General features: G+C 41.7%; 1 protein-coding gene across 1 annotated transcript in view; it reads left to right on the top strand.

Moving 5' to 3' along the window:
* The window catches only part of AFG2A (AAA ATPase AFG2A), a 175,370-nt gene that overhangs the window by 27,308 nt on the left and 123,921 nt on the right, over positions 1 to 24,141 (top strand). Inside the window, exons 11-13 of the mRNA XM_088527670.1 lie at positions 2,968 to 3,177; positions 14,589 to 14,642; positions 15,039 to 15,118. Of these exons, the coding sequence (XP_088383796.1) occupies positions 2,968 to 3,177; positions 14,589 to 14,642; positions 15,039 to 15,118 (344 nt within the window). The remainder of the gene's footprint in view (positions 1 to 2,967; positions 3,178 to 14,588; positions 14,643 to 15,038; positions 15,119 to 24,141) is intronic.

Here is a 24,141-nt window from a genome sequence, read left to right as displayed (position 1 = left end):
AGGCATATTCCAGATTATCGGTGGGGAAGGAGCCAAAGGCAAATGCGTTTGGGAGGGCAGATGGAAAGTGAGGCTGGTGCTGGAGGAGAGGAGTGGTTATGGGTGGGAATGTTGTGTGCTCTTGGTTCTCATTTCTGCATCCCCTAGTGCAGCCTCTTGTACCCCCATTTGCAAGGCAAATGCAAAATAGATGTCTTCTAGGTTCCCCTTAGTATCTTGTATTCCATTTTTACAGAATTTTTCCAGAACTTTTCTTGGACTTTACTATGTATAACAACCTTCCTAAAAGGCTGCTTTTTTTTCCGCCCCCCTCGCCTCCGCAGACATATGAGAGCTGCACGTTGTAAATTGGGACACTCATACTGCAGTTGTTTAGAGAGTTGCACTGTGGTTACTGTTTCTCCCTCTCCTATGGGTCCTTCTGCAATTTGTGTGGCGAGCTTACACACTTCGCTCTCCTCCCTGTAATTCAACGCTCAGATCTGGGTCCTTGCAGCCAAAAAGTTCTGGATGAGCCATCCTTGCGTGTCTGCTTTATTTCTTTATTGCTGCTGCTTAGCAGTTGCTGGTCTGCATCATATTCTGAGCTCTGGGGAGAGATAAGATTATAGCTGTACTGAAAACCTTAGTGTCTTGCATCCTGTAGCAAGTTGCTGCCTTGGTATCTGCAAGCTGAGCCTAAGGCCTGGCTTTTAAGCAGCTCCTCTGGTGAGAGAACACCCACCTCATCTCAGGTGCTGCGAGGCCTTGCCTTTCTGCGCACAGGCAGCCAACGATGGGCAGCTTGTTCTAATTAGTGCACTCTCATCTGTGTTAATCACAGGCAGGAAGCTACTGAGGTCTGTGAAAACACTCCACCAAGTTCTTCCAAGCACATGTTGGCTTGTGTAAATCCACATGAATTCTTACTTTGCAGGGTTTACTGTGAGTGGGCTGATTTTTCCACTTATCTGCATGCTTTTAAAAGGAGAAAACAAATATTTTGTTTTGAACTTGACAAGCAAGTTAACATAGTGCTTTATTTTCTATTTTTACTTTTAATACCACTGCTGTTTGGATTCTGCATGATTCATGGTAATTAAAAATCTGCAGGCAAGTTTCACTCTTGTGAAAAATAAAGCAGAACGGAAGATCACGTTCTAACTTTAGGCACTTAGCTGAGATGCCTAGCTTAGACATTGCCAGTGAAGGAAGGAGGGAGAAACCACCTGTCCAGCTTCCAAAAGAATGTTCAGGCCTTAGTTGCACTGCCCTGTGGTGGTGTTGCCCTATCTCTCTTCAGTGTGTTGAGCGCTGCAGATACCCTGCTCAAAGTTAGATGGTAAGAATTCGTCCTCCTGTTTCCCTCTTCCCTTCTGGAGCACTGGGAAGTTTCTCACTGAGCTGTTTTTGCTGAATTCAGACTCAGACACACGGTTTCATTTCAGAGCTAGAGACATCTATGTGCATATCTATGTAGCACATCTATGTGCATTCCTTTAATCTGATTTGTTTGAATTTGTGCTTGAATCATGGAACAGAAAGATTTTGTTTGTTTGTTTGTTTTGTGATATTGCTTTGAAATAGCTCTTCAGAAAGGTGTATTGACAGGTACGCTGCCTTGGTAATGCCCCTGCTAAAACTTTTCCTCTTTCTGCTGTTGGGTTCCTCTGCCACATCCGATTCATGCCTCTTTGCTCTGACCTTTACTATATTTGTGTTTCTTTTCTCCTTTTTTTTTTTTTTCTTGTAAAGGAAATCTGCCTTTGGCAGATCACTCTGTCCTCAGAGATGCTTAGTAGGCAATGTCTATCAGCTCTACATATATTGTACTTCCTCAGACTTATGAATATTTGTTTAAGAACCAGGAGCTGTTGGTCACCAAGAAAAATAAAAAGTTTTTTTTTCTAGAGTTCCTGTGACCTATTCCTGATGTGGGAGACAACATACACTGCTAGCGGTGGATCAGCAACTCCTCACCTCCCAGTTAGCCTTTACACCCTAACACTTAGGAGTGGGTGACCCGTGTGGGTTCATCTTTTGTGTTTGCTTTCTGTTGTTTTGTAATTTTCTTTTGTCAAAGACTGACAGTTAAGAGGAAGTTTTATTTGGTTTACAATTCGACCATACTGAGCACTGCTTACAGTTTTTCTTCCTCTTCAATCCTAGTCTGAATTGCCTCACTCAGCAATTTTTTAGTTTCCAGTCAGTGTTCCAAAATCAGGAAATGGAAATGGAGAAGAGGCAGGATTAAAGCTGATATGTTCGATTTTGGTAATGTTCTCTTTGTGTTTCAAAACTATCTGACTTTTCGGAGTTGAAGGATGATTTATGTCTAATACATTTTTGGAAGAGTGTCTTAAGACAGGAGGTCAATTGGTGCAGGTGCCTTTTGATGGATTTAGTATTTAATGTGGGTTGGAAAGGATGCTGTCAGCAGGCTGGGGGGCTGTGGGGAATGTTCCCAGGCCTCCTTACAATGGTGCGGCGCAGGAAACGTAGCAGCTTTTAAACCTGTCTGCTGTTGTGAATGGGGTGAGCTCAAGCCTGCCTTGTGTCTGTAACACAGCAAACCTAACTGCGCTTGCTTTTGAGTGTTATTTTTTATTTTCCTGTAGATATTTTGGTGTTTTGTTCATTTTCAAGCTTGTGGTCAAATCTCCAGTGCCCAAGTCATGGACAGGAGTGGTAGTGATGGAAAGTGATAGAGCCCTAAAAAATCCTAATATGTAGTCTCATTTATCTTAACAGGATTATGCATTTATGGTCAGGGTCTTCCTACGTCAATTCTAAATAAAACCTTCCTAAACGTGCGTTGTCCTTTTCTTCAAGGAGGACATCTAAGTAATTATGATATATCATATACCATATGTATCATATTTGGCTGCTTTATTGTTACTTTCTATATTTTCTTATTGATCTGTGAAGTAGAAACATTCTGCTTTGCTCTTTTGTAGTCTGAAATTAACAAAATTGACTGTTTTGCAGGTCTCTTGGTCAGACATAGGAGGACTGGAAGATGTCAAGCTCAAACTGAAACAGGCAGTTGAGTGGCCGCTCAAGCATCCCGACTCCTTCATCCGAATGGGGATTCAGCCACCAAAGGGAGTGCTGCTTTACGGACCTCCTGGGTGCTCTAAAACAATGATAGCAAAAGCTCTGGCTCATGAAAGTGGTCTCAACTTCTTGGCAGTGAAGGTAGGACATTTATTCTTGCATTTTTTTTTCCAGTTTGCCAGCTGCCAGTGCTAGAATCCAGTGGCATTTAGTGTTTCTGATTATTGTTTGTACTACAGTAAACATCTCGTAAAACCGAAGCAAAGTTTGTGTTTTATAATGACAAGGACTGTTTTGTGTTTGTGTGTGTATGTGTCTTCTTCCCTTTTTTTTTTTTTCTTCTATAATCAGAGCACAGAAATAACATGTTTAATGGATGGATAAGCTGTTAGCAGCATCTAAATGCTTTATTTTAATGAAAAATCTAAATAATCAGAATTATTTTAAATGTTTCTTAAAATGAAAACAGCAAAATTGTTCAAGCGCTCTGTGAAATTGACTGAGATTGGATAGTGGGTATCTTTTTACTTTAAGAATTGCTTATATGGAAATGTTATTGTCTTCTCTTTTCATTCCTCTAGAATGTAGCTTGCTTTATGTTAATATTGATATTTCATGACATCATTTTCTTGTCCTATTGGCCTTTTCTCAGAAGAAATTATTCTATTTCATGAGTTTCTGGAAAGGTTGCACAGTAGCTTATATCTGGAGTGCTCTTGGCGAAGTGGGATGCTCTCTCAGCATTAAGAAACACTTTTAGTAAAGAGATATTTCGGAATTCACTGCCTGTGAATCATTGCAGTTGACTGCTGTGAGGCATATGGAAAATGCATAAATGGAGGTTTAGTAATAATATTGAGCTTCGACACTTAGGAACAAAATAAAGAAGACAGTAGAGTGATTCCACATGAGGTGGGACTGCAGCTGTGTCAGCATGTTAATGAAGTGCAAGAAATAACATTTGTTTAAGTATTTTTGCTCTAAAAGCGCCTCTTTGGCAGCAGGGCCGTGCACACTTCTCCACTGACCATCTCCTCCGTGCAGAGCTCCTCGTGGTGGTAGCTCCTACCCCGCTTCCCCCTCTGCCTGTGCTGTCGGTGCCGCGGCGGCGGCGGCTCCGGTGTTGCTGGTGGTTGCGGCGCTCCGCGGGCCCTCTGGAGCAGCCCTGCGCTGCCGCCCGGCTCGGCTGTGCGAGGAGCCTGCGGAGCCTCTGCCCCGCAGCACCGCCGCCCTCGGCGGAGCCTGCTGCGGCCCTGCAGGCAGGGCGCTGCGTTGGGCTCCTGGCGCACGGCTCGGCAAGGCAGCCTGCTCCTCCCGCGCTGCTCAGGAAAACGGGCCTGCTTTGTTTTGCCCAGAGCGTCGGTGCCTGAAAGGACGGGAACAGCAACAGTTGTATAGTCAAAAGAAAACAAAAAAAAACAAAAAAAAAAACAAAAAACCCCACCACAGTTAATAACTGTGTTGCTATCATGTGTTCATCAGTCTAACTGCATCGGTAAAAATGGCTAACATGCATTTACTAACATTAATGCAAGCCACCTTTTCCCTTTGGGGTCATCTGGGGTGGGTTATCCAGGACCACTACAAGGTGCTTTATACAGTAGTGCAGTGTTTCTTCACTGTGCTTTTTCCAATGGTGCAAAAAACATTGTTATTGACAAGTGCAAAAGAAATGGCTGGCTTGGGGAAACTGCTTTTTATTCTCTGTCAGTTTAAGTACCGTGGCCTGGAACTGCCAAATATTCAACGTACAGATGTTCCAAGAGGCACTTCTCTGGAGTATATCCAGCCTTGGATATGTTGACTCCAGGAAGGGAAGAGAGCCCACTTTCCCTAACTTTGCATTTGCTTCCTGGATGGAAAAGGCACCATCCATCACATATTAAATGTGTTAAACATCATTGTCTGTGCTTTTTAAAGCACAACAGGCTTGAATCCATCTCTACTCTATGTACTCTTGCAATAAATCCAAAGTAGATGAATATGTTGAATTTTTTAAAACAAGAGAGTTTTTTTTTGTGGTCCTGTTAATTTTCCTTTTCCCTTCGCTATGTCTCAAAAGGCTGTTCCAGTAAGTGATACCAGGCTTTTTGAAACAGAAGTGTGCTGCTTGATAATTTACAGACTTGATTATTCCAGGCTCTCTTGACCCAAATAAATGATCTCAGTGAAATGTGCCTGCCATACCTGCTGTAGCATATGTCTATATATGTCTATAAGTGTCGGTATAGTTAAGGCGGCTCAAGGTTGCGAGGTCCTTCTCAGGAGTGGACTACGGGAGAGGGAATTGTGGGAGCCTGCTGCTGGACCCCATCTCTCTCCTGTGTGTCTGAAACCTGGGAAGAAACCAAGTACGTTACGTGCAGCACTTGGTTGGGTGATTTTTGGAAGGTGGGCCTGCTCACCTGCTCGTACACACTCAGTATTCCTGGCACTAAGTCCACGCTGTTGAGAAGCAAGGGGTGTATCGTGCTCGTGGACGTGGGCAGGGCTGCTCAGGTGCCCCGGGGTATCTCCGGCCTGGAAGCAGGAGAGCTGGGCTCTGCTTTGCCACGTGTGCATGCGCAGTGTCTCTGCAGCTTGCCCAGCTCGCTGGGCACTCGGTGAGGTTTCCCTGCTGGATGATAAGGAATCTGTTGTAATGTGTCATTTCCACATGTCTTTGGAAAGGCTTGTAGGCTTGTGCTGTAGGAGGCATGGCAGCTTAAACGTATCTCGCTTGTCTACAGTGAGGTGTGGAAGACAGGCAGAGCCTAGGTGTGATTTCTAGGCAGAGGAGTTGAAGGAATAATGTTTGATGTTTATGTTGTTCTCTCTTGAAATCTATGGTGAAATTTGAAGCGTTGTTGTTACGACGTTTGACCCTTCTGTACGCATACTCTTTGATATTTGGCCAAAGCTTTTTATAGCTGTACTTTTACGAAGAGCAGTGACCTTTTGCTTTTCCAAAGAAAAGATTTGTTTGTTTCTAACAAAGCAATTTTACGTATAATTCCTGAGGGAATTTTTCATTTTTATTTCCACACCTAACTGTTCTTTCAGTCAACAACAATGTGTCTGCTAGTTTTTTGGGAGAGGAGGCTGTCAACTGCTTCCAGGAAATAGTCCTTCCTGTTCCCTCCCCCTGCCCTCTTCTAAATCTCTAAGGCTCTTGGCTCTTTTCAGGGTTTTAGTAAACATCTTAATACTTTTTTCCACTAAAAAAGCCCTGTTACAAAAAGATAACTTAGTTGTTCTTATCTTCTTGGAGAGTTTTCAGTGTTTTGCAATTGTGGATATGAGCTGGATATAAGATTGTGTAAACCAATGAATTAGAATTTTTATTTTTCTTTGGTGTTGGAACATCAGTCTTGCCTTATCAGCACCTTTGAATCTGCTTGAGTTCTTATTTCTCTTAACTTTATAAGCACCTTTATACTTTTCCTTGCTGCTCTTGCATGGGGCCCAAAGCTTTTCCTAATAAATGAATTTTATTTATTTCTGCTACCAATGGAAAATTATATATGGATTTTGAATTTTTAAATATTAATAGGATACAGGATGTAATTTTCAACTCCTGCCAAGCTGATCACAGCTCTCTGTTATGTACAACTGTCTCTGCTTTTGCTTTTGTTGCCATCTAGTTTTTCCCGAAATCGAACATGAAGAAAATTCAACCCAATTCATTGCATTGCATCTGAGAGATGTGTCCTCTGTGACAGTTTGGTTGGTGGGTACCTTTCTGCCCTGTTTGGAAAGTTCCTGCATGTAGGGTCAACTTTGACTGGATGCTTTTCTGAGGTGTGTGTTGATTTGACTGCTAAAATTTTGTAGTGATATAGTAAGAATATTTTCTGAGGAAACGTCTTGTATCTTGCTGTATTACATAGATTAGTAACAAAGATAATCCTTAGACCTGTGTTGTTGGCATCTTAGTTTGTTTCGAGTTGTTACTACTGTTCTTTTGTATTTATTTAGAAAATCCTGTGTCATTGTTTTGTTAAGAATCTGATGAACATTGCTTTTCTTCATGTATTTTCTCCTGGCTTTCTGGGAAGCAACTTGCAGAGAACCTGTGTGGATGTTTATTCTGTCATTACTAGGGTATCTAGGTAATTGACTTTACCAGCGATGAAGAAAACAGTTAGGCTTTTTTGTTTTTAGCCTGTGTCGGAATGAGCGTGGGAATCTGTTCTCCTGCTGTAAGCCTGGCAGGTAGCATCACATCTCCTCTGGATAAGTTTCATCTCCCCATGCTAAGGGGCTCTGTGGCTGACAGTGCCCTAGGAGTCATGGGGAGAGGGTAATTGTTTTGCTCTTTGAGTTGCTGTGTGCCTGGATGGAGCAGCCAGGAGGAGCCGTTTGTGGCTGGTGGCATCCTGCGTTAACTCATACTTGCTCCAAACCCGCTAGAATTGGAGGGTGAGTTTCTACTGATGTAAGGATCGTTTTGCTCTGGGCTATATGGACTGTTGACTTTGAGTTCCATATTCTGCCCTACGAGTAGATTGCTTGACCTAGGAAATAAGTAACAAGAAAAACTTTGCAACTTGTATACGCTTTTAAGCGTTTTAGAAGGTTGAGTTCTTCCCTAGCTCCTTGTTGCTTTCTTATTAGAAAGCAGCGTTTGTCGATTTGCCTGTTTAAAATCAAAACAAAGCAAAAACTAACTCAGTGACAGTGACAAAGCACAGCTTCAATTTTCAGAAAGCTTAGATCTTCAGAAGACAAACCCTTTGGAATTCAGCCCTCTGAGTGAGACATGCCGAGTATTGTAAACATGGTGAAGCATGAAAGCAGTATTTAAAAAAACAGTGGCAAGAAGTGCTGAAGCACATTAACACTGAACAAAGCAGTGTTACAGACGACGTGTGCTATCCTTCTCTAAAATATTTGTGTATTTTATATGGGTTAGGAGCTCCAACTATGGAGAAGAATTTTCATAAAAAATATTCCTGACATATTATATTCTGTTATTCAAGGGCTGAAAGAATCTTTTTTTTGCTTTTTTCAATTGGGAGTAATTACAAAAATATACACTGTTCTTGGAGCTCAGACTTCGCCTTGGCTTGATTTAACTTCCTGTGTCACCCTGCAGATGCTTTTGTACCACTCCCCATTTTGACATGCGCTTAAAGTTTAGTTTGTCATCTGGGTCAATTACGTCAAAATATTTTCCAATTGAAGTTTCCTCTGCTTTTCCCTTCAGCTCTTGGCTGCCGCAGTTGAAACAGATTAACGAGGCTTGGAAAGGCTGCCTGCTTTGCTCTGCGAAGAGCTGTCACTGAGGTTTTGGAAGATAGTTTAGCTTTCTGACAGGGATTTGAGCAAGCTCTCCTTGGACTCTGGTTGTGAGCAGAAGCATGAAATAAGAAAGTTTTGAGGTGGTGACTAACTGAGCAAAACCAAGTTTTTAAGGTTAAAAATAGAGAACATTGTGCCCTTAGGAGATACTTTGGCAAACATTTGGTAAAATTAACAAAAGACGTGATTTACAGTAACGTCGTTTAATTAGATAATGAAACTAATATGCCCTGCGTTTTGAAAAATGCTTAATGCTTAAATAACACTTTCCACAAGAGATGGCAATTCAACATAATTTAATAAACTCTCTTCATTGTAAGGCTTGAAATGTTTCACTTAACTAAAGTAAGGCAAATATGCAGTGTTACCATAAGCTCCCCTCAAATAAGTATGTACCCAGAAGGTAATCCTTTTTGTTTCCTTGTCCCTTTCCAGTTACTTTTTGGGACTGGTTCCTATTAGTGCTCGGTTTCTGTCTCTGTTAAGGTTGCCCAGGATTTGTCAGCACTCGGGACATGGCAAAAGCAGTGTCGTGGGATCAGGTGTCGTTGTTGTGGTGAGGTGTTGGCTGCTGCCTGTGCTCGGTGGCACCGTGGTTAGCTTCATGTCGCCTGGGAGGATCGTGTTGGGATCCCGCGTGCACCCTGCCCTGATGCTCTCGAGCCCCGTTCGAGCTGGAGCCGTGGGTGGCAGCCGCTCAGCTCGCGAGCTGGCACCGTGCTTAAATGTGGCCCTGAGTAAGAGCGGGTGCTGAAAAGCCGTGACGGACAGGGCTGATGGGTGAAGGGCTGTCTTTGTGGAGGAGGAGGGTGAGTAGGACGGCTTATCTTCTAGATCTGCTTCAGCTCTGTTTGTTATGGTAGAATTTCACCTCTGACTTACTGGTGCGGTGCCTGTGCTTGCGCAGCACTTCTGAAGCCCACAAAATCCTCATAAATGTGAGCACCGGCTATGCCTGAGTGCGGAGCAGGGCCCTCTGAATGCACTGGTGCATGCAGGCAATTTAATTCAATGTTTATGGTGAGCTCACTCAGCACTACAAATATTGGCTTCTGTATTACATAAAGAAGCCTTGAAAGATTGTCATTGAAGTTTATTAGTCACAGCAAAAGGAAAACAAGTCAATTCTGAGTCACGTTGATAAAGAAAAATGGAGATTGTATTTGCCTTGAGCAATTTAATTACAGTGCTTTTATAAACTTAGTTGTATGGACTGCAGTTTACAGTTTTTGCCAACCTACTTCCCTGGATGCTTTGGAACCTACAAGCACCTGTTTAAATTTAAGTTTTTAAAACTCCAGACAAGTGTCAACAGGTTTATTTTAAGGTCCTTTAGAAAGCAAATGAGAGGGAGAGGAAGTGATTAAAAGAGTGAAGCTGTACTGAACCTGAAGGTTTAAATGCTACTTAGACTCTGTGAATGATGCAGATTAAATCCCTCAACAACATTAAAAGAGAAGAATCAGGCTTTATTCTTAACAAGCAAATATAATACATTTTATGAGCAAACATTTTTCTCATATATAGCTTAAGCAGTTACAAAATAATTCATGTGCAACCTCTGCATTAGAAACAGCCTTACTGTAAAAAGAAAGGAAGTCTTATTGTTTGTCTTGCTACCTCTCTTTCCTGTATCCTCCTGAGCAATGTGTTATTTTGGTTTGCTTGTGGTATGGCTGGTGTAGTTGAGATTTGCTTTTGAGATTAGAGAAAGACCCCCCTGTCCTTGCATCCCAACTCCTTAATTTTTGCGTTCCATACAATTCAGCTAGCACTGTGATAGCAAGTTAACTTGCACTAGCACTGCTGTTGGACTGAGAGGGAAAAAAAACAAGATCAAAAATGAAGGTTTTAACTCCATGAAAACTGTACAGGGTGGGATGCGGCTTCGCTCGTCTGAGCTGCCTGTCTGCTGCTCCTGCAGTTCCCCGAGACAGCAGCACATCGGTGAGGCGGGACTGCGTCCTCAAGCCACGTGTCTGTCTGTCCCAATCAGCTAGTGCGAACGTCTAACCCACATGCAGATGTCTGCACGTGGGCAAGTGAACCTTGCTGTAGGTGCTCATTTTGAATGCTTGAAAACTTACTTTGGCGTACAGACATATTTTATTATTTTTTTCTTTCCTTCCCTTTTTTGAAGTTCATGGTAAAGATCTCAGTTTCTAGATGCTTAATTTGAAATGAAGTATTATATAACTGATATTTGAATGTCTGCTTGATCTTTTATTTTTTGAGCATGGCAAAGAAGGTGTTGTGTATTACAGAGTAATCTGTAGAATGTAAATTCATGATTCTGTGGGTTTTTTTAAAGAAAGCATAAGTCATACTCTAAAGTTAACATAGATCAGTGTGTTAGAGTCCAAAACTTTCATGTCTGCTTAAAGCTGTATTTTGGAAACCAACGGACAGAGCTGCATGTTGGTGAAGTTTTGAGTAGTGTCCATCTGTTTCAACAAGTGTCTGTAGGTAACTTCACTGATTAGCAAAACAGTAAAAAAGTTATGTAGAGAGAGAAATCACTGACTAAATTTTGGATTAGTTGGAAGCCATTTCCCCAGTAATTTGGAAGCCATTTCCCCAGTAATTTATTTTAGGCAGAAAAGAATCCCCAAGTGGACCTAAACGCTGATTAGAAAAAGATCAGGGATACCAGATTTTGCTCTTGCAGTTTAAAAACTCTTTGAGAACTTATGTCATAAATCTACGTGCATAAGCTTATCTCATGCTGAAGGCTGCATACAGAGGTGGGTTTTTTTTTTGTGCAGTTAATCTTTCAAGAGCTTATTCTGATGACATTTTTAAATGTAAGTTTTTATATTTTCTTTCTCCTTTTTAAAAGAGATCAATACAAGAGAAAAGTCCACGTCCAGCCCAGTCTATAAACAAGTGGAAGGTTTCATGACAGAAGGGGAATGTTTCATGTAAACAAGGATGGGATAGTCTCTAAACAGAGCATATGTGGAAACTATCTTTGCTTTGAGGCTGAATAAACAAAACTGTGGATATTTCAGCAGTATAAAGTGTGCCTGAACTGGTAGATTTCCTACTATTCGTGTGGGTTGTAAGTCACAAATGGTGTGTGCTTATATGGATGCCTAAGCTACAACTGCTACTGCCAATTTCCTCCTCCAAATCTTCTGCTGGTTTTGGAGCCAGTGTGCACACGGCCAGAAGAAGAGTTGTTTCTCCACATCCCTTCATATGGAAGACTGCTCGCTGCAGGACAGACTGAGCTGTGTCCCATTCAACCCCACCGTTTGTTGCTAGGACATCTTTCTTAGGCAGCATAGCAAGCGCTGTAGTCAGATTTTAAATAAATCATTATGGTTACCTCCAGGCCACAAATGGTGTTCTACCAATTGTCACTCTGCTGACTAAGTGCAGTTCATGTAACTTGTTTTGAAAGCCTTAGAAAAGCATAGAAATACAAACGAGCACCCAGTATTTCTTGAGTGGGCACCAAGCTCTAAGCCAACTTTGTGAAAAGAGAAGGCAAGCTTTGTGGAAATCGGGGCCGATGCTCAGCTGTCGGCAGTGACACTGTGACAAGTGGCCTTTACACTGCTGGCGGTGGAGAAGATGCGTCCACGAGAGAGCGACCGCTGCCCTCAAAGGCAGTCCCGTGTCCAGGCAGAGGAAGGCAGAGCTTCGACCCGCCTCGCACCAGCGCTTGCCCGGTTCAGTTTCTCTACCGAGCGCCTTTGGACATTTCTAGCGTTGTGGTTTCATGTGTTTGCGTTAGGCAAAATGTTTACCAGTTCTGCCACTTCGGTGTGCTCTTTCTCTTCTTCTGCAAACTCTTCCACTGTTGCCAGGTAAAACAGGAGTTCAAAGCCACTTTGTAATAAAGACCTTGGTTCTGATGGCAGTTTTGGTGGTATTTGAGAGGTGGACTATGAGAGTGCCTTAAAATCAACTTTCATGAAAATTCTCTGTGAAGAGACTCAGGTCATTAATGCCTGCTGTTTTTTCACATGGTGTTCCTGCTTAATGAAGAGCAAAATGGGAAAAACGTTCATGTCAAAGCTTACAGCAAAACCATGCATTCAAAATAATTCCCTTGGAAACCTTTTAAACACTATTTATTGCTTTGATGTTTCCTTGATCATATTTTAATATTTAATTAAAAATAAAACTCCAAGCATCTGAAATTATATTGTTCCCGAAAACTCAAAGAAAGTAGCTTTGGTTTTGACTAACTTTTGCTTAGACAAAGAAAGAGAGAAGGTCAAGCTACTTTATGTTGTCTGTCATACCAGAAGGGTGCAGTACTGGTACTTGTGTGTGTGATGCTGGCTTCAGTGCTCATGTGAACCATGGTGACTTGGGAGAGTAAGGGCACGAAAGCAAAGGTCGGCAGGTGCCCCGGAAAGGTCAGTGAAAGGAATCTGTAGCTGTGGGTAGAGTCTGTGGAGCGCTCTCAGTTCCATTGATTTGGTTTAGCAAAAAGCAAGACGGAAAGGGAAAACTGCTCCCTGGTTGCTCATGGCCCTCGCCCACGCGGCGACTAGCGACGGCCCGGCGCAGGGAGGCGTCTCTGCATCCGCAGGCCTGTTGCGCACGGCTGCCGTGCGCCGCGCGCAGGGAAACGCCTCGCTGCTCTCGCTTGGCCTTCTCGTCTCTTCTCCCTCGTCCGATTTCAATTTTTTAAACTGCTGAAAGCCTGCGGGTGACGCTTTAGCTACTGCACCAGTTTTAGGGGTGGATGTTGATGAGAGAAAGCGGTGCTGGTTGTATCATTTGTCTTTCCTGTGGGCAGGGCACATGTTGCTCTTCATCCATCCCTTAGCCGGTTGGTCCTACCTGTGTGGTAATGTGGTCTGGCTGCTACTCCATCCCACCAGATGCTTTGGGCGATGAATGCTGCCATAACATACATAGTGCTCTAACATGGGTGCTCTGCTGATACCAGATAACTCATGCTTTTCTTTTTAGGGTATATACCCTTCCTTGTGCAAATGCACATGTGATTTCCAGTCATGCCTATGTGAAAATAAATCAGTACTGCTACAGCAAGGCTGTATACAAGCATGAAAAGGGAGTCTGGAGAAAGCATCCTGCCTCTTGAGAGTGATAAATCTACAGTTTAGTGATCTAGGTCGTAATTCCAGATGTTCCCCTTCAAGGAGCAGTTGTATCAGCACCTCTTTCAGTGCCAATGTATAAAAGTCTGTCTTCCAGTGCAAATTGATTCCAGCATAACTGTTGATTAAAGCTTTCTTGCTCTTCTGCTCAGAGCTTTACCTGAAGGTGGTCAAAGCATTAAAGCGTAGGAAGATTACTTGACAGTCTATACATTGAACAGAATGTCATTCCTGCTGGTGGAATTCTGAGGACATTTGTGCCCTGCAAAAGAGACGGGGAGCCACTGGCTCATTTCATTCAGGGCACCAGGTGGTCATCGTTGGTAGCACCTGTAGGTCAAGGTTGATGCAGACCAAGCTTTTACCATTGTTATTACCAATCCAATGGAAGTCATGGTCCCATGAAGAAGAGTTTTTTTAGAAGCCTGTCCTCAGGGATTTAGCAGGACAGAAAACGCTCCGAGTATTTTTCATTGTTTCAATTCTTGGATAGTACTGGTTTTAAAACTTGAATATTGACCCTATAGTCTTAGGTTGGTTTCAAGTGGGCAGGGCTGAGTATAATCAGCCTAACAACTGTACTTGGGCCTCAAGAGAGAGAGGGGAATGGATGTGGATGAGCTGAGACGTGGGACAACTGCTGTGCTTGCTGCATATGGCACCTTATGGATGTGTTTCAGGTGTGCTGGTAGAGCAGCTTCTTCCTTCCAAACCTGAAAACTGACAAGTTCAAAGAAATGTTTTTAACTGTGGGTTTAGGTTGATGTTTTGGTGCCTGGATGGATAGGATGCCTGCTGAGTGTACAGGTGAATGCTTTTCTGTAATGCGTCTTTTTGGGGGAATGCCAACCCTTCGGCTGCTGCTGCTGTTGAGCTAGCAACTTTCAGTAACCCCAGAGTGTTTCTTTTGTTTGTTTTCTTTGTTAATTCTGTTTTTTAGAAAATATTAGGTGGACATTATGATAAAATACTGATCTGTAAGCATAGTTTCATGTATGCAAAGTTCTATGACAAATGGGAGAAAACAGAATGGATAGATAGGAAGCTGAAAAATGCACAATTAAGACTTTTGCAAGTGAGAAAATATCAAAAATCTTCCTAACAGCCTATCAGTAAGGTAACATTGATAAATTGTCTAAGTCATTTTGTATATAAATATAATATATACACTTTTTAATTTTTCAGGGACCCGAGCTGATGAATAAATATGTTGGTGAGTCTGAACGAGCAGTGAGAGAGGTGAGAAGGTGCAAACTGTGCATAATGTTATACATTAAGCTTTTGTTAAAAAAAAAAAAATCTTTTTTTTTTTTCTGGGCTTATAAGGTTACCTTTAAACTTTCCAAGAAGGCCTCCTGCAGTTTGAGTTTTTAAGAAAAAAAAACAAGGGACATTCTGTGCTGTTTATTCTCCTCCTGCCCTGGCCTAGTGATCCATGTCAAATTCAGGATTCAGTACAACTGTAAGCCTTTGTCATACAGTGTCATGAATATCTACTGAAAGGTCTATTAAAAAAAAAAAGACTGCAAGACTTATGTTTGTTCTATGATTTCTTTAACTTTTGGAGTGTGTGGTGGGTGATAATGTTCTGTTTAAATCCATCCATTAAAACTGAGTGTTTCATTGTTGTTCTAGATCTTCAGAAAAGCCAGAGCAGTGTCTCCTTCAATTCTTTTCTTTGATGAAATAGATGCCTTGGCAGTTGAAAGGGGAAGGTAAGTAATACTGTTACGAAAATGACAGTCGTTTATTTGTTTTACAATAAATTACCCTAAAATATCATTGTGCAATCATCAGTGTATCATACTTCTAGAATTCTGTTATTAAATAAACTCATTCTACAGGCAGAAGGGCACTGTTTGTGACTCCTGCTCAAGCATATTTAATTTGGCATGAACAGGTAAGCTGGTGGAGTTCCTCCTTTCTCATGTCATTAGCAGGAAGGATTCTACTGGTTCTCATGCCCTTTAGCTCTTTTCTGTGGTTTTAACTTGCTTTTGTTTCCTAACTCCTGACTGACTTCTTTCTGTTCCCATGGTTGTTGCAATGGCCTAATACAGTGTCCCCATCAAGTGAAGAACACAATTATATGCTCTATACTGATGGAGTTTCCAGTGGTACTCCTCGTATACTTAAATTTAAGCCTATATTTAAGCACTTTGCAGGACAGGGACAAAGTTGTGGAAAAAATCAGGGAGTATGTTTGTCCTGTCAGGTGCAACATTAAAAAGGGATTCCTGTGGAAGCAGCTAAAAGTGTTTCTATAACGTCCTGCTTTGCTTTGATTATGACAGGGTCTACAAGCTTAGCTTCCATCTAAAGAAGGATTACAGCAGGTTTTGCTAGCAACTGTAGCATTTTTAGATTTGAAAGGCTCTGTAAGTTGGCTTTCTTGAGCGATGCCTATCTATGAAATACTTTTTCCTGTTGTGAACTAGTGCAAGTTTGTTTCTGCCTTGTTGGATTTGCATGAAACAAACATCAAATATATGCATATAAGAAATATTTGTCCAGTTTAAAGGCACATAAGTGTTTCATCACTTTTTTCCAGAGCAAACTCAGCGTCTGTACAGATTCATTTGTATTGCAAAGGGGCCAGTTGTATCTGCAAAGAAGGTGTCATTCTGACCTTTCAGCCACTCAGACTGCATACTTACACAAGGAAGCATCTTCTGCTGCAGAGTGCTGCCCTGTAAAACTGCTAACAAATGAACACTTTCTTTGTTGGAATTGATACAGGAGCTGATACAAGACATCTTCATGAGCATCCCTTTTATATGTAATGTATTCCACTACAAAATTTGTAAACTTCCTAGAAATACTTCCCACCCTGTAGTACAAGGTTAGAACACCTGTCTGTGTGCCTATTTTCACAATAGAAGTTGCAAAAATGTGTTCTGGAATCAAGCCAACAGGAAAAAAGTCTCCCTATGCTGCAATTGTTTAAGTATTCAGCTTTCAGAAATACTGCTTCATGAAGATAAAACCTTCGGGAGGTATAAAACACAGAACATTTTCATTGGCCATTTCACGCAGTTCCTTTAGAGGCTCTGAATTTGTTTGTTTGTTTCGTGCTTTTAGGGGGTAAAGAAAACAATTTTACATTAGCTGGAATTGTCTGTGGGGGGTAGTAGGTCTGGCACAGCTCGCTGAAGAATGCGGTATGACCTGCTGCAGTCGTGTTGTGCTGGAGACATCTGGTTTGGGAGCTTTAAAAAGAACAGGGTGGGACACACAAATATTTCATTGTCAAATCTGAACCAGATGGGAGGTTAAATATGTACCAGAGTTCTCATAAAATTCATCTGAAATTAAATGGTGTAGGAAACCAGACAAGGCACTTATTAGAAATGGCCCCTTTTTTTTACAGGCTGATTTTGCACAGTAGGAATTCGCAAATGCATTAGAGATGCTAATGATTTGTGGCCTCTGGAGATCCATTTCCTGTACTATTAGTAACCATACTGAAGTTTTCAAGGAAACACCTGTTTTTGTTGTCTCCCTCTTCCATCCATTGGCTGATTTTTTTTTTCTCCCCATCTTGGCAATGACAAACATGCTGTGATACAACTTTGCACAAGTTTTTTCTCTCAGTTTAAGTCCTTCTAAGGGTTCTGTGGGTTGCGGGTTTTGTGCAGAATGTGCCGCATCCCAAAACCCTTGGGTAGGTAACGTCTCCTGATCCTCACTGTGCCTGGAGATGCTGAGAAGCCTAAACCAAGTTGTGAGAGTAGTTTTGTGCACAATTCGGATCTGGTATACAGATATGAAATAGCATTCACTATCTGCTTAATGCATTTGCTCTTCAGAGCACTTTGCCAAAAATTAATTAACACATTACTATTTTTTTTATATTTGGCTAAAGCTTGTGGGTTTAAAATGTGTGAATGTTTTGCTCCAGTATCTCTGTAGAGATCACTAATCTGTCTCTTCTCATCACCTGGCACATATAAATTAATAGATATGGTAATTTTTTATAACCAGTGTTGAGTGGATGAAGAGACCTAAAAAGTCTCCTGCGTGGCACCTTTCAATGCAATGTCATCTTTGCTTCACATGGCAAAGTCTGTGTCACTGCAGAAGCCATTAGTCCATGTCAAACCCTGGCTGCATTCAGGTCTGCCACAGTGTTTTATTTATGTATGCATTCCCAAGCCATAATGCTTTAATTTTAAACAACATCTAACACTCTCCCTAATGAAGTTATCGTTATTAATTTAATAGCAGGAGATTCAAGCAAAATCTCCTTACAAAGTTGCCTTTACTAAGTATATTAAAGAAGGAACACTTTCCACACACTGAAGTACCGCCACAAATAAATGAAGTTCCAGTAGTGCTCTAGTAAACTCATTTAGTAGCTTATTTGCTTTGGTAACTGGGCAAATACTTATGCTAGGGTAAACAGCACTGAAAGTATTTCTGTGGTGAGTGGAAGAAAGAAAGAAATGCTGAAAATGCTGCAGAAACTGGTCTGTGTTCTCATGTGAAAGTGGAACATCTTTCACATCTGTAGTGTATGCATGTCAGACAATTTTGTGATACAGAATGGATTTGTACATGTTTATAAGAAATAGTACTTCGAAATCAGTAAAAAGTATGTTGTTCGGTATCAAAATACATTATTTCTGAAAATATTATTTCTGATTCATGCTTAAAAACATATGCTTGGAAATCCATATCTAGATGAACTAAGCTCCTACTCTTTCTCCTTTTGTATGTGGAAAATAATGTATATCAATCAAGAAGTTAAAGAAGGTGGGAGGGTGAATCTGAATAAAGCATGTAAGTTCTGTTATACCATGATTAGGTGTTGAACTAAGACTAAGAAGGAGGCAAGTGTGTACCATAAGTAGAAGGAGACTGCTCCTACATAAAGAGTAGGAGATACACATACAGATGAAGAAAATGAAGAGAAAGCAGGAAGGCATAGCAATGCTTTTTGAGCAGGAAAATGATCGAATTTAGATAGGCAAAACTTCTGAAAATCGGGAAGGACTTTTAATAGTGAATTCTCTTGCACTGGGAGTTACTCATGTGGAGAGAAGCTCAGGCAACCTACCATTTGACATATTTCCAACAAAATGGAAGCGTCTCAGGTTAATGTACAGTGAGGAACAGTGTTATATGGGGAGGAACTGCGCGATCCAAGCAATCGCTTCCATCATTCAGTGGTTCTAATTAACATGATTAGTTAATGATTAGCTAGTGATTTTTTTCCCCTGATTTTGAAAGCCGATGACTTGCTTTAGGAGAGCCTGTGCTAAAGGGAGACACACAGGACTGGTCCAGACACAGCAGCACACGAGGAGGAATGTTTGCCTCTCAGTAATCCCTTCCCCGTTCAAAGCTTAACACTCTTAACAAATTGCCCAGCTGCTAAGACGTACGGCTATTTGTTATTCCTGGGTATCCTGAGCATGTTAAACCCAATTCTTCTTGGCCATTAGAGGCTGCCAAGAGGGAAACGGCTTCGTAATTGGACTTGAAAGTGATGAATGAATGTAGCTCTGTGCAAATGCAGCGCAGACGGTCTGTTTGCTGAACTTAAGAAATCTATGTGCTTTGGAAATGGAGCATTGTTTATAGAAGTAGGATTTTTAGGATTTTTGCGCAATAGACATGTTTGTTCCTTTTCTTGTTTTTCAGAAGCAAAGCATTTTTCCTCTTAACTGCAAATCTCTGTAATCCAAGATGTGAAATGTTGTAGGCTGGACTCAGAAACACTGCTAAATTCCATTTTCAGAGTGGGGAGAAGGGAGGAAAAAAAAAAAAAAAAGAGAGAGAGAGGGACAAAGATCAGTACTTGTATTTGACTTCTAAGCACACCTTCCCCCCATCCCCAAAGGTTGATAGGTTGATAACAACAGCCTTTTCGGGGTGAGGCTAGAAGTGATGAGGTGAATGGGTTTGGGTTATTGATGCAATGAAAGTGCATTATGGTGATGCTTTTTGGGTGATGTACATTATCCTGTGTCTTGGGGGGAAGGATGCATTGCACTGCAATAATTAGTTGTGGAAAGAAAGTTATTCTGTACATTCCTAAACTGTATTTAAATGATTATGATAGCAGTTTTTGTTGATGAGAACCTTTGCAAGATGAGGAGTTTACATTTTAGATATTGAAATATTTGCAGTGTTAACTTTTGAGATGCTCAGAGCTCTAATGCGGCTAGAAGAACAGCAGTTCCTCTTCCATAATGTGGCACCCCTAATTTTAACAGGGGCTATGGGACATCTTCTGGTTTTAAACCTCTCTGCCCTTCTGGAGTGTATGCTTCAGCATGTATTTGTAGTGTACACTTTATCATCTGGTCCAACTTTAGTATTTATGCAAATCCTAGGTGTGATCACTAGCCTCTGTCCTGGAAGAGATCAGTCTCAGACGTTCTAATGCTGAAAGCCATGGACTGGGCTTTAGTGCTATTAGGTAGGTTGTCTGCAGACAAATGCCCTACACATGGCAAGTCAACGCTCACAGAGCTGTAAGGAGGTATTGTCACCCTAGTGTTACCCATGAAGAATGTAAAGTTGTTGTAATCTAAAAATACATGGAATTTATGGAGTTTTTTTGTGTTGTGATGGGCTTCATTGAGCAGCAGGCTGAACTGGATAAGGAGCTCAGCCTTCCAGAGTTAGTTGGCTCTGGTTGTTCGTGACTTGGGGAACATCACCTAATTCTCTGCAGCAACTGAGTTGTGTCTGGAGGCGGTGGGGAGTTGAGGCTTTCAAAATTTTCCCTACTGCCTTCTGACTTCTTTAATATTTGGGAATTTGGTGTCCCATTAGAAATAGTGCTTGGGAGGAAAAGCTGCTCATAAGTATCAGCTTTGTATTTTAGACCTAATGAAGAATGGTGAAGTAAAGTTTTAAAACAATTTAATCAGACAGTAAGCGTTGAAGTTGAGATTTTAACAAATAGCATTCAGGTTTTTGTGGTGTATGGACAGATATTCAAGATTTAGAGAGACTTTGCAGTCCACAAATGTAGCTAAGCCTGGTTTGTGGTACTTATGAGTACTGTGGCAGAGTTCATCTCTGGCAAGAGACCTCAACCAAAGATATAAATCTGAGCCTTTGGGCTCCTACCATAGGCCAACTTGTGCATGGGTATTTAGATTGGAAGAATCAGAAATGAGCATAAATGGTTGCCCCCTTGCTTCCTCCTGTGGGATTGGCCAGGGAAAAAGGTGCCCTTATCCATGTGAAACCAGCACAAGCAGCCCATGACTGGCATTAGTGATATATAAAACTTATATTAGCAATTCATTTATTCCAGACAGAAGTGAACCTTTCCTATTTAAATATTGTCATAATGAAGAGTAATCTAGTCTAGTTATTCACTACTAGTCTGTAGCACACTGAATTAAACTGCACTTGCTTTCCTAGTAGATATGATTGATTGCACTTTTCAACTTGATTAACTTCCAGGAATGCAAAAAAGTGAAAAGCTAATGAAAAGAGAAGGAAAATAAATGGGAATTAGACTGTACATCAGGTAGGCTTTCTTTGGTTTTGTTTTCTTGCTTTTAGACAATGACAGCATTAACAGAATGGCAAATCTCTAACTACCAGCATCCTCCTGTTTCAGCTGGACAGTGCCAGATGAAAGCAAGGTTTAATGCCTGTCTTTGAGGTGTGCATCAGAAGGATGCCCAGGCAGAAGGAAAAGGACTGTGGATCACCATCCAAGCACTTGAGGATTTTGGGAGGTGCTTGGGGAAGACCCTCTGGAACCTTGGGATTCCAGTCTCATCTCCAGCAGGCTCCTTTTCTCCTCTCCTTTCTTGGCATTTTATTTTTCAGAGCCTACTTTGCTTACTGCTTGAAGCTTGCAATTTGGGCAAATGAGAGAGGCTGATAGTACATGTGCAGAGAATAATTTGGATGTTCCTCAGGCTAACACTTCAGCTTGGACCCTAACTTTATGCAGTTTTTCCAGATTTCCTCTGGAGTTATCCAGATGCCCCTCTGTAGGACTTGCATTTTGGTCTTGAGAGCCTGCAGGCCGACAGGCAGTACTGTAAGGGAACAGCTGATACAGGTGCATACAGAGCAGGACAGCACCGCACTGGAGGGTGCTGCTGGAGGGAAGGTTTCAGGATTAGCATCTTTCAGTGTATTTCTGAAGGTATGATCAGGAAAATTACCTATTATGGAGAATATTTCTTATTTTTGTAATCACAAGTTTGTTTTATAAACAGCCAAAATATTTAATTGACAATACACAGGATCTGAATGCTACATATCTCTCCTAGGCTTTTTAATAGCATCCAAGTGTCTGGTATCCATGCAGCAATGGTCTGAAATAATAATAATCGTCAAAGTTTTTCTTTATATGTGCCAGATCTGAATTTTGCCCAGGTTTTTAATGCTTATCACTTAGACATATGTGTGCTTGCTTTGTCTTTTTGTTTCATGAAATACCTCCTTGGTTGTGTGCACATGTGTAGGGAGGTATCAGTTAGTTATTCTGGATGACAGTTTTGCAGCTCGGAACAGGAGCCCTAGTTTTAAACTGGAATAAGTTCGTGATAAATGTGTTCTGGGTTTTTGAAGGCAGGGGGACAATGATAAAAGGAAAAAAAATATAGCTATATTGTGCTGCTCTCTATAAACCCAGAATATTTATTGAAGTTTGGTGTTCTTGAAGCCCCATAGCCTCCTTTAGCTCAAAGCTAAACTGCTCTCTTCGTGTAGAGGAATATTCCAGATGAGTAATATTTCAGTGAAAGCTCTGTTTTTGTGTAGAAGAGCCTTCTAAAAATTGGCATTTGGGAAGATCCTGCCATTATTATTTTTCTCTTAATGCTATTGCAGTAGTAGTGGAGTAGGTTTTTTTCTTCTTTTCCTTTTCTTTCCCCCTTTGCCTAATGCTGTGGAAAAGCCTGACCTGCCAAAGCTGTATTTCACCAGTGCTGGTGAGAGGAGGAAATAAAACAGTGTGACAGTTAATTACGATCATGGCAGTGGGACTGAAGAGAGCGACTTGGCAGGTGCTCCTTGCTGACAGTTCACCCCTGCAAGGCCCTGACACAGATGTCAGACTCAATAAAATCCGTCAGGCCGTGCGAGCGCGGGGCTCTTGGGCGGGAGCGAGCTGGCATGGGGCTCGGGGCTTACAGGAGCCTTTTGCCTCAGTATTTGGTGGAGACATTGAGAATCCTGCCAGAAAGGACCTCTCTGTATTTTTTTTTTTTTTGATACCAACCATTTTGTCATGTCAATGAGTTTTACATTTGTTTTGATATAAAATTATTTCCAGAGGTTCCAGTAAAGGAATTATTTGAATTGATACCTTCTGCAGAAGTATTTATAAAACCCATAAAATTTGATCGTTATTGCAATTCTTCTTTTTTTTTAGGAGTGGGGAAGGGGGAGTTAATGTATCTTTTATGTATATGTAAATATATTGCCTGGTACTGCATATTGGGGGGAAAAAATGGTCTCTACGCTCTTCTCAGAAAAGCTTTGCGAAAGAGCTCGGGTGTGTAGGTGAATGCCACTGCAGTAATGTATGCAGGGCGTAGATCGCACGTAGAGGAGCTCGGGGGGTCTGCCTCTCCACTCGATGGGCCTGTCAGAGGGAAGGTTCCTCGTGAGGGTCGCCCTCCCACGCTAACTTCTGCCTCTGTAGCTTTACAGCCGCTCCGTGTGTAGAAGTGCTCTAAATGTTGCTGCGTGAATATTTTGTGTTTCTGTACAAACAGTTTAACAACCTGATGAAATTAAGGTCTCAATTCTGCAGCCAAGGTTTTCAGGTGGGCTTCAGTGCCCATAGAGCCAGAGGAGCTATGGAGGGTTGCAGGTTCTCCTGTACATGGTTCAAATGAAGGTAGGGGTTTGAATAGATTTCTGGGCCCAAGTGACATGTAATGGTCTGAAAAAACAGGCATTTCGTCAGCCCTAGGAGTGTTCTAGGTATTTAGAAGATCCAAGTGTACCTCTGTTGTGAGTTTACCAGATTTCATGAGCATGAGGTTAATAGTGAGCACATTGCATCCTCCAAAATTTTGATTTTCAAATATTAAAAAAAAAAATCTATCAAATAACAAGAATAGAAAGAAGAAAAGGAAGTTGAACAAGCGAAAAAGTACAAAAAAAGTCTGGTGCTGTAAAGCTGCCTATGGCCAGAAAGATGATACTTAAATCTGGTAGTTGAATTTATCTGAACACAAAGATCTTCCCAGGAAAAACTGAGAGAGGCTTGTTCAAGATGTGCCCATGCAAAGCTCACTGCCCATGCAAATCTGAGTCTGGCTGGTTGCAATGAGCACTGGATGGGGCCAGGGAGATACGAAAGAGGAAGGGTATACGAATGGCCTTCCCTGTGTTGAGTTTTGAGCTGGTGCTCTGGGTCTCTCAGCTCCTTGAAATGAGGGCAGAATTGATTCAAATTAAGGTACACTGTTTTCTCACACGAAAGTGTGCCTGGGAAGTGCCTTTAAGCTAGAATAAAACACTGCAGACGAATCCTGTTCTCCGTTTTCCCCCCAGATAGTTTGCTTTAATCCGTGGCGGGCCTCAGCTGAGTGGCTTTGCAGCTCAGCACGTGGCTCTGTTGGTCAAGGGAGGTGGGTGTGCGGGAGCGCACGCACGCCGAGGCCGATGCCGATGGCGCACCTGGGGGATTAGCTGGAATTTCGTGGAAGCAAGCCTGTCTCGCTCTAACTAATATGATAAACTATTAAGCAAATACATTTTTCCGCCTTTAAAACTGCTTCATTGGGGATTTTAAGAA

Source organism: Tinamus guttatus, unplaced genomic scaffold (genome assembly GCF_059628265.1).
Source record: "Tinamus guttatus ecotype Peru unplaced genomic scaffold, ASM5962826v1 Tinamus_guttatus_pri_ptg000288l, whole genome shotgun sequence".
Taxonomy (NCBI): Eukaryota; Metazoa; Chordata; class Aves; order Tinamiformes; family Tinamidae; genus Tinamus; species Tinamus guttatus.
This window is presented reverse-complemented; position numbering and strand designations above follow the sequence as displayed.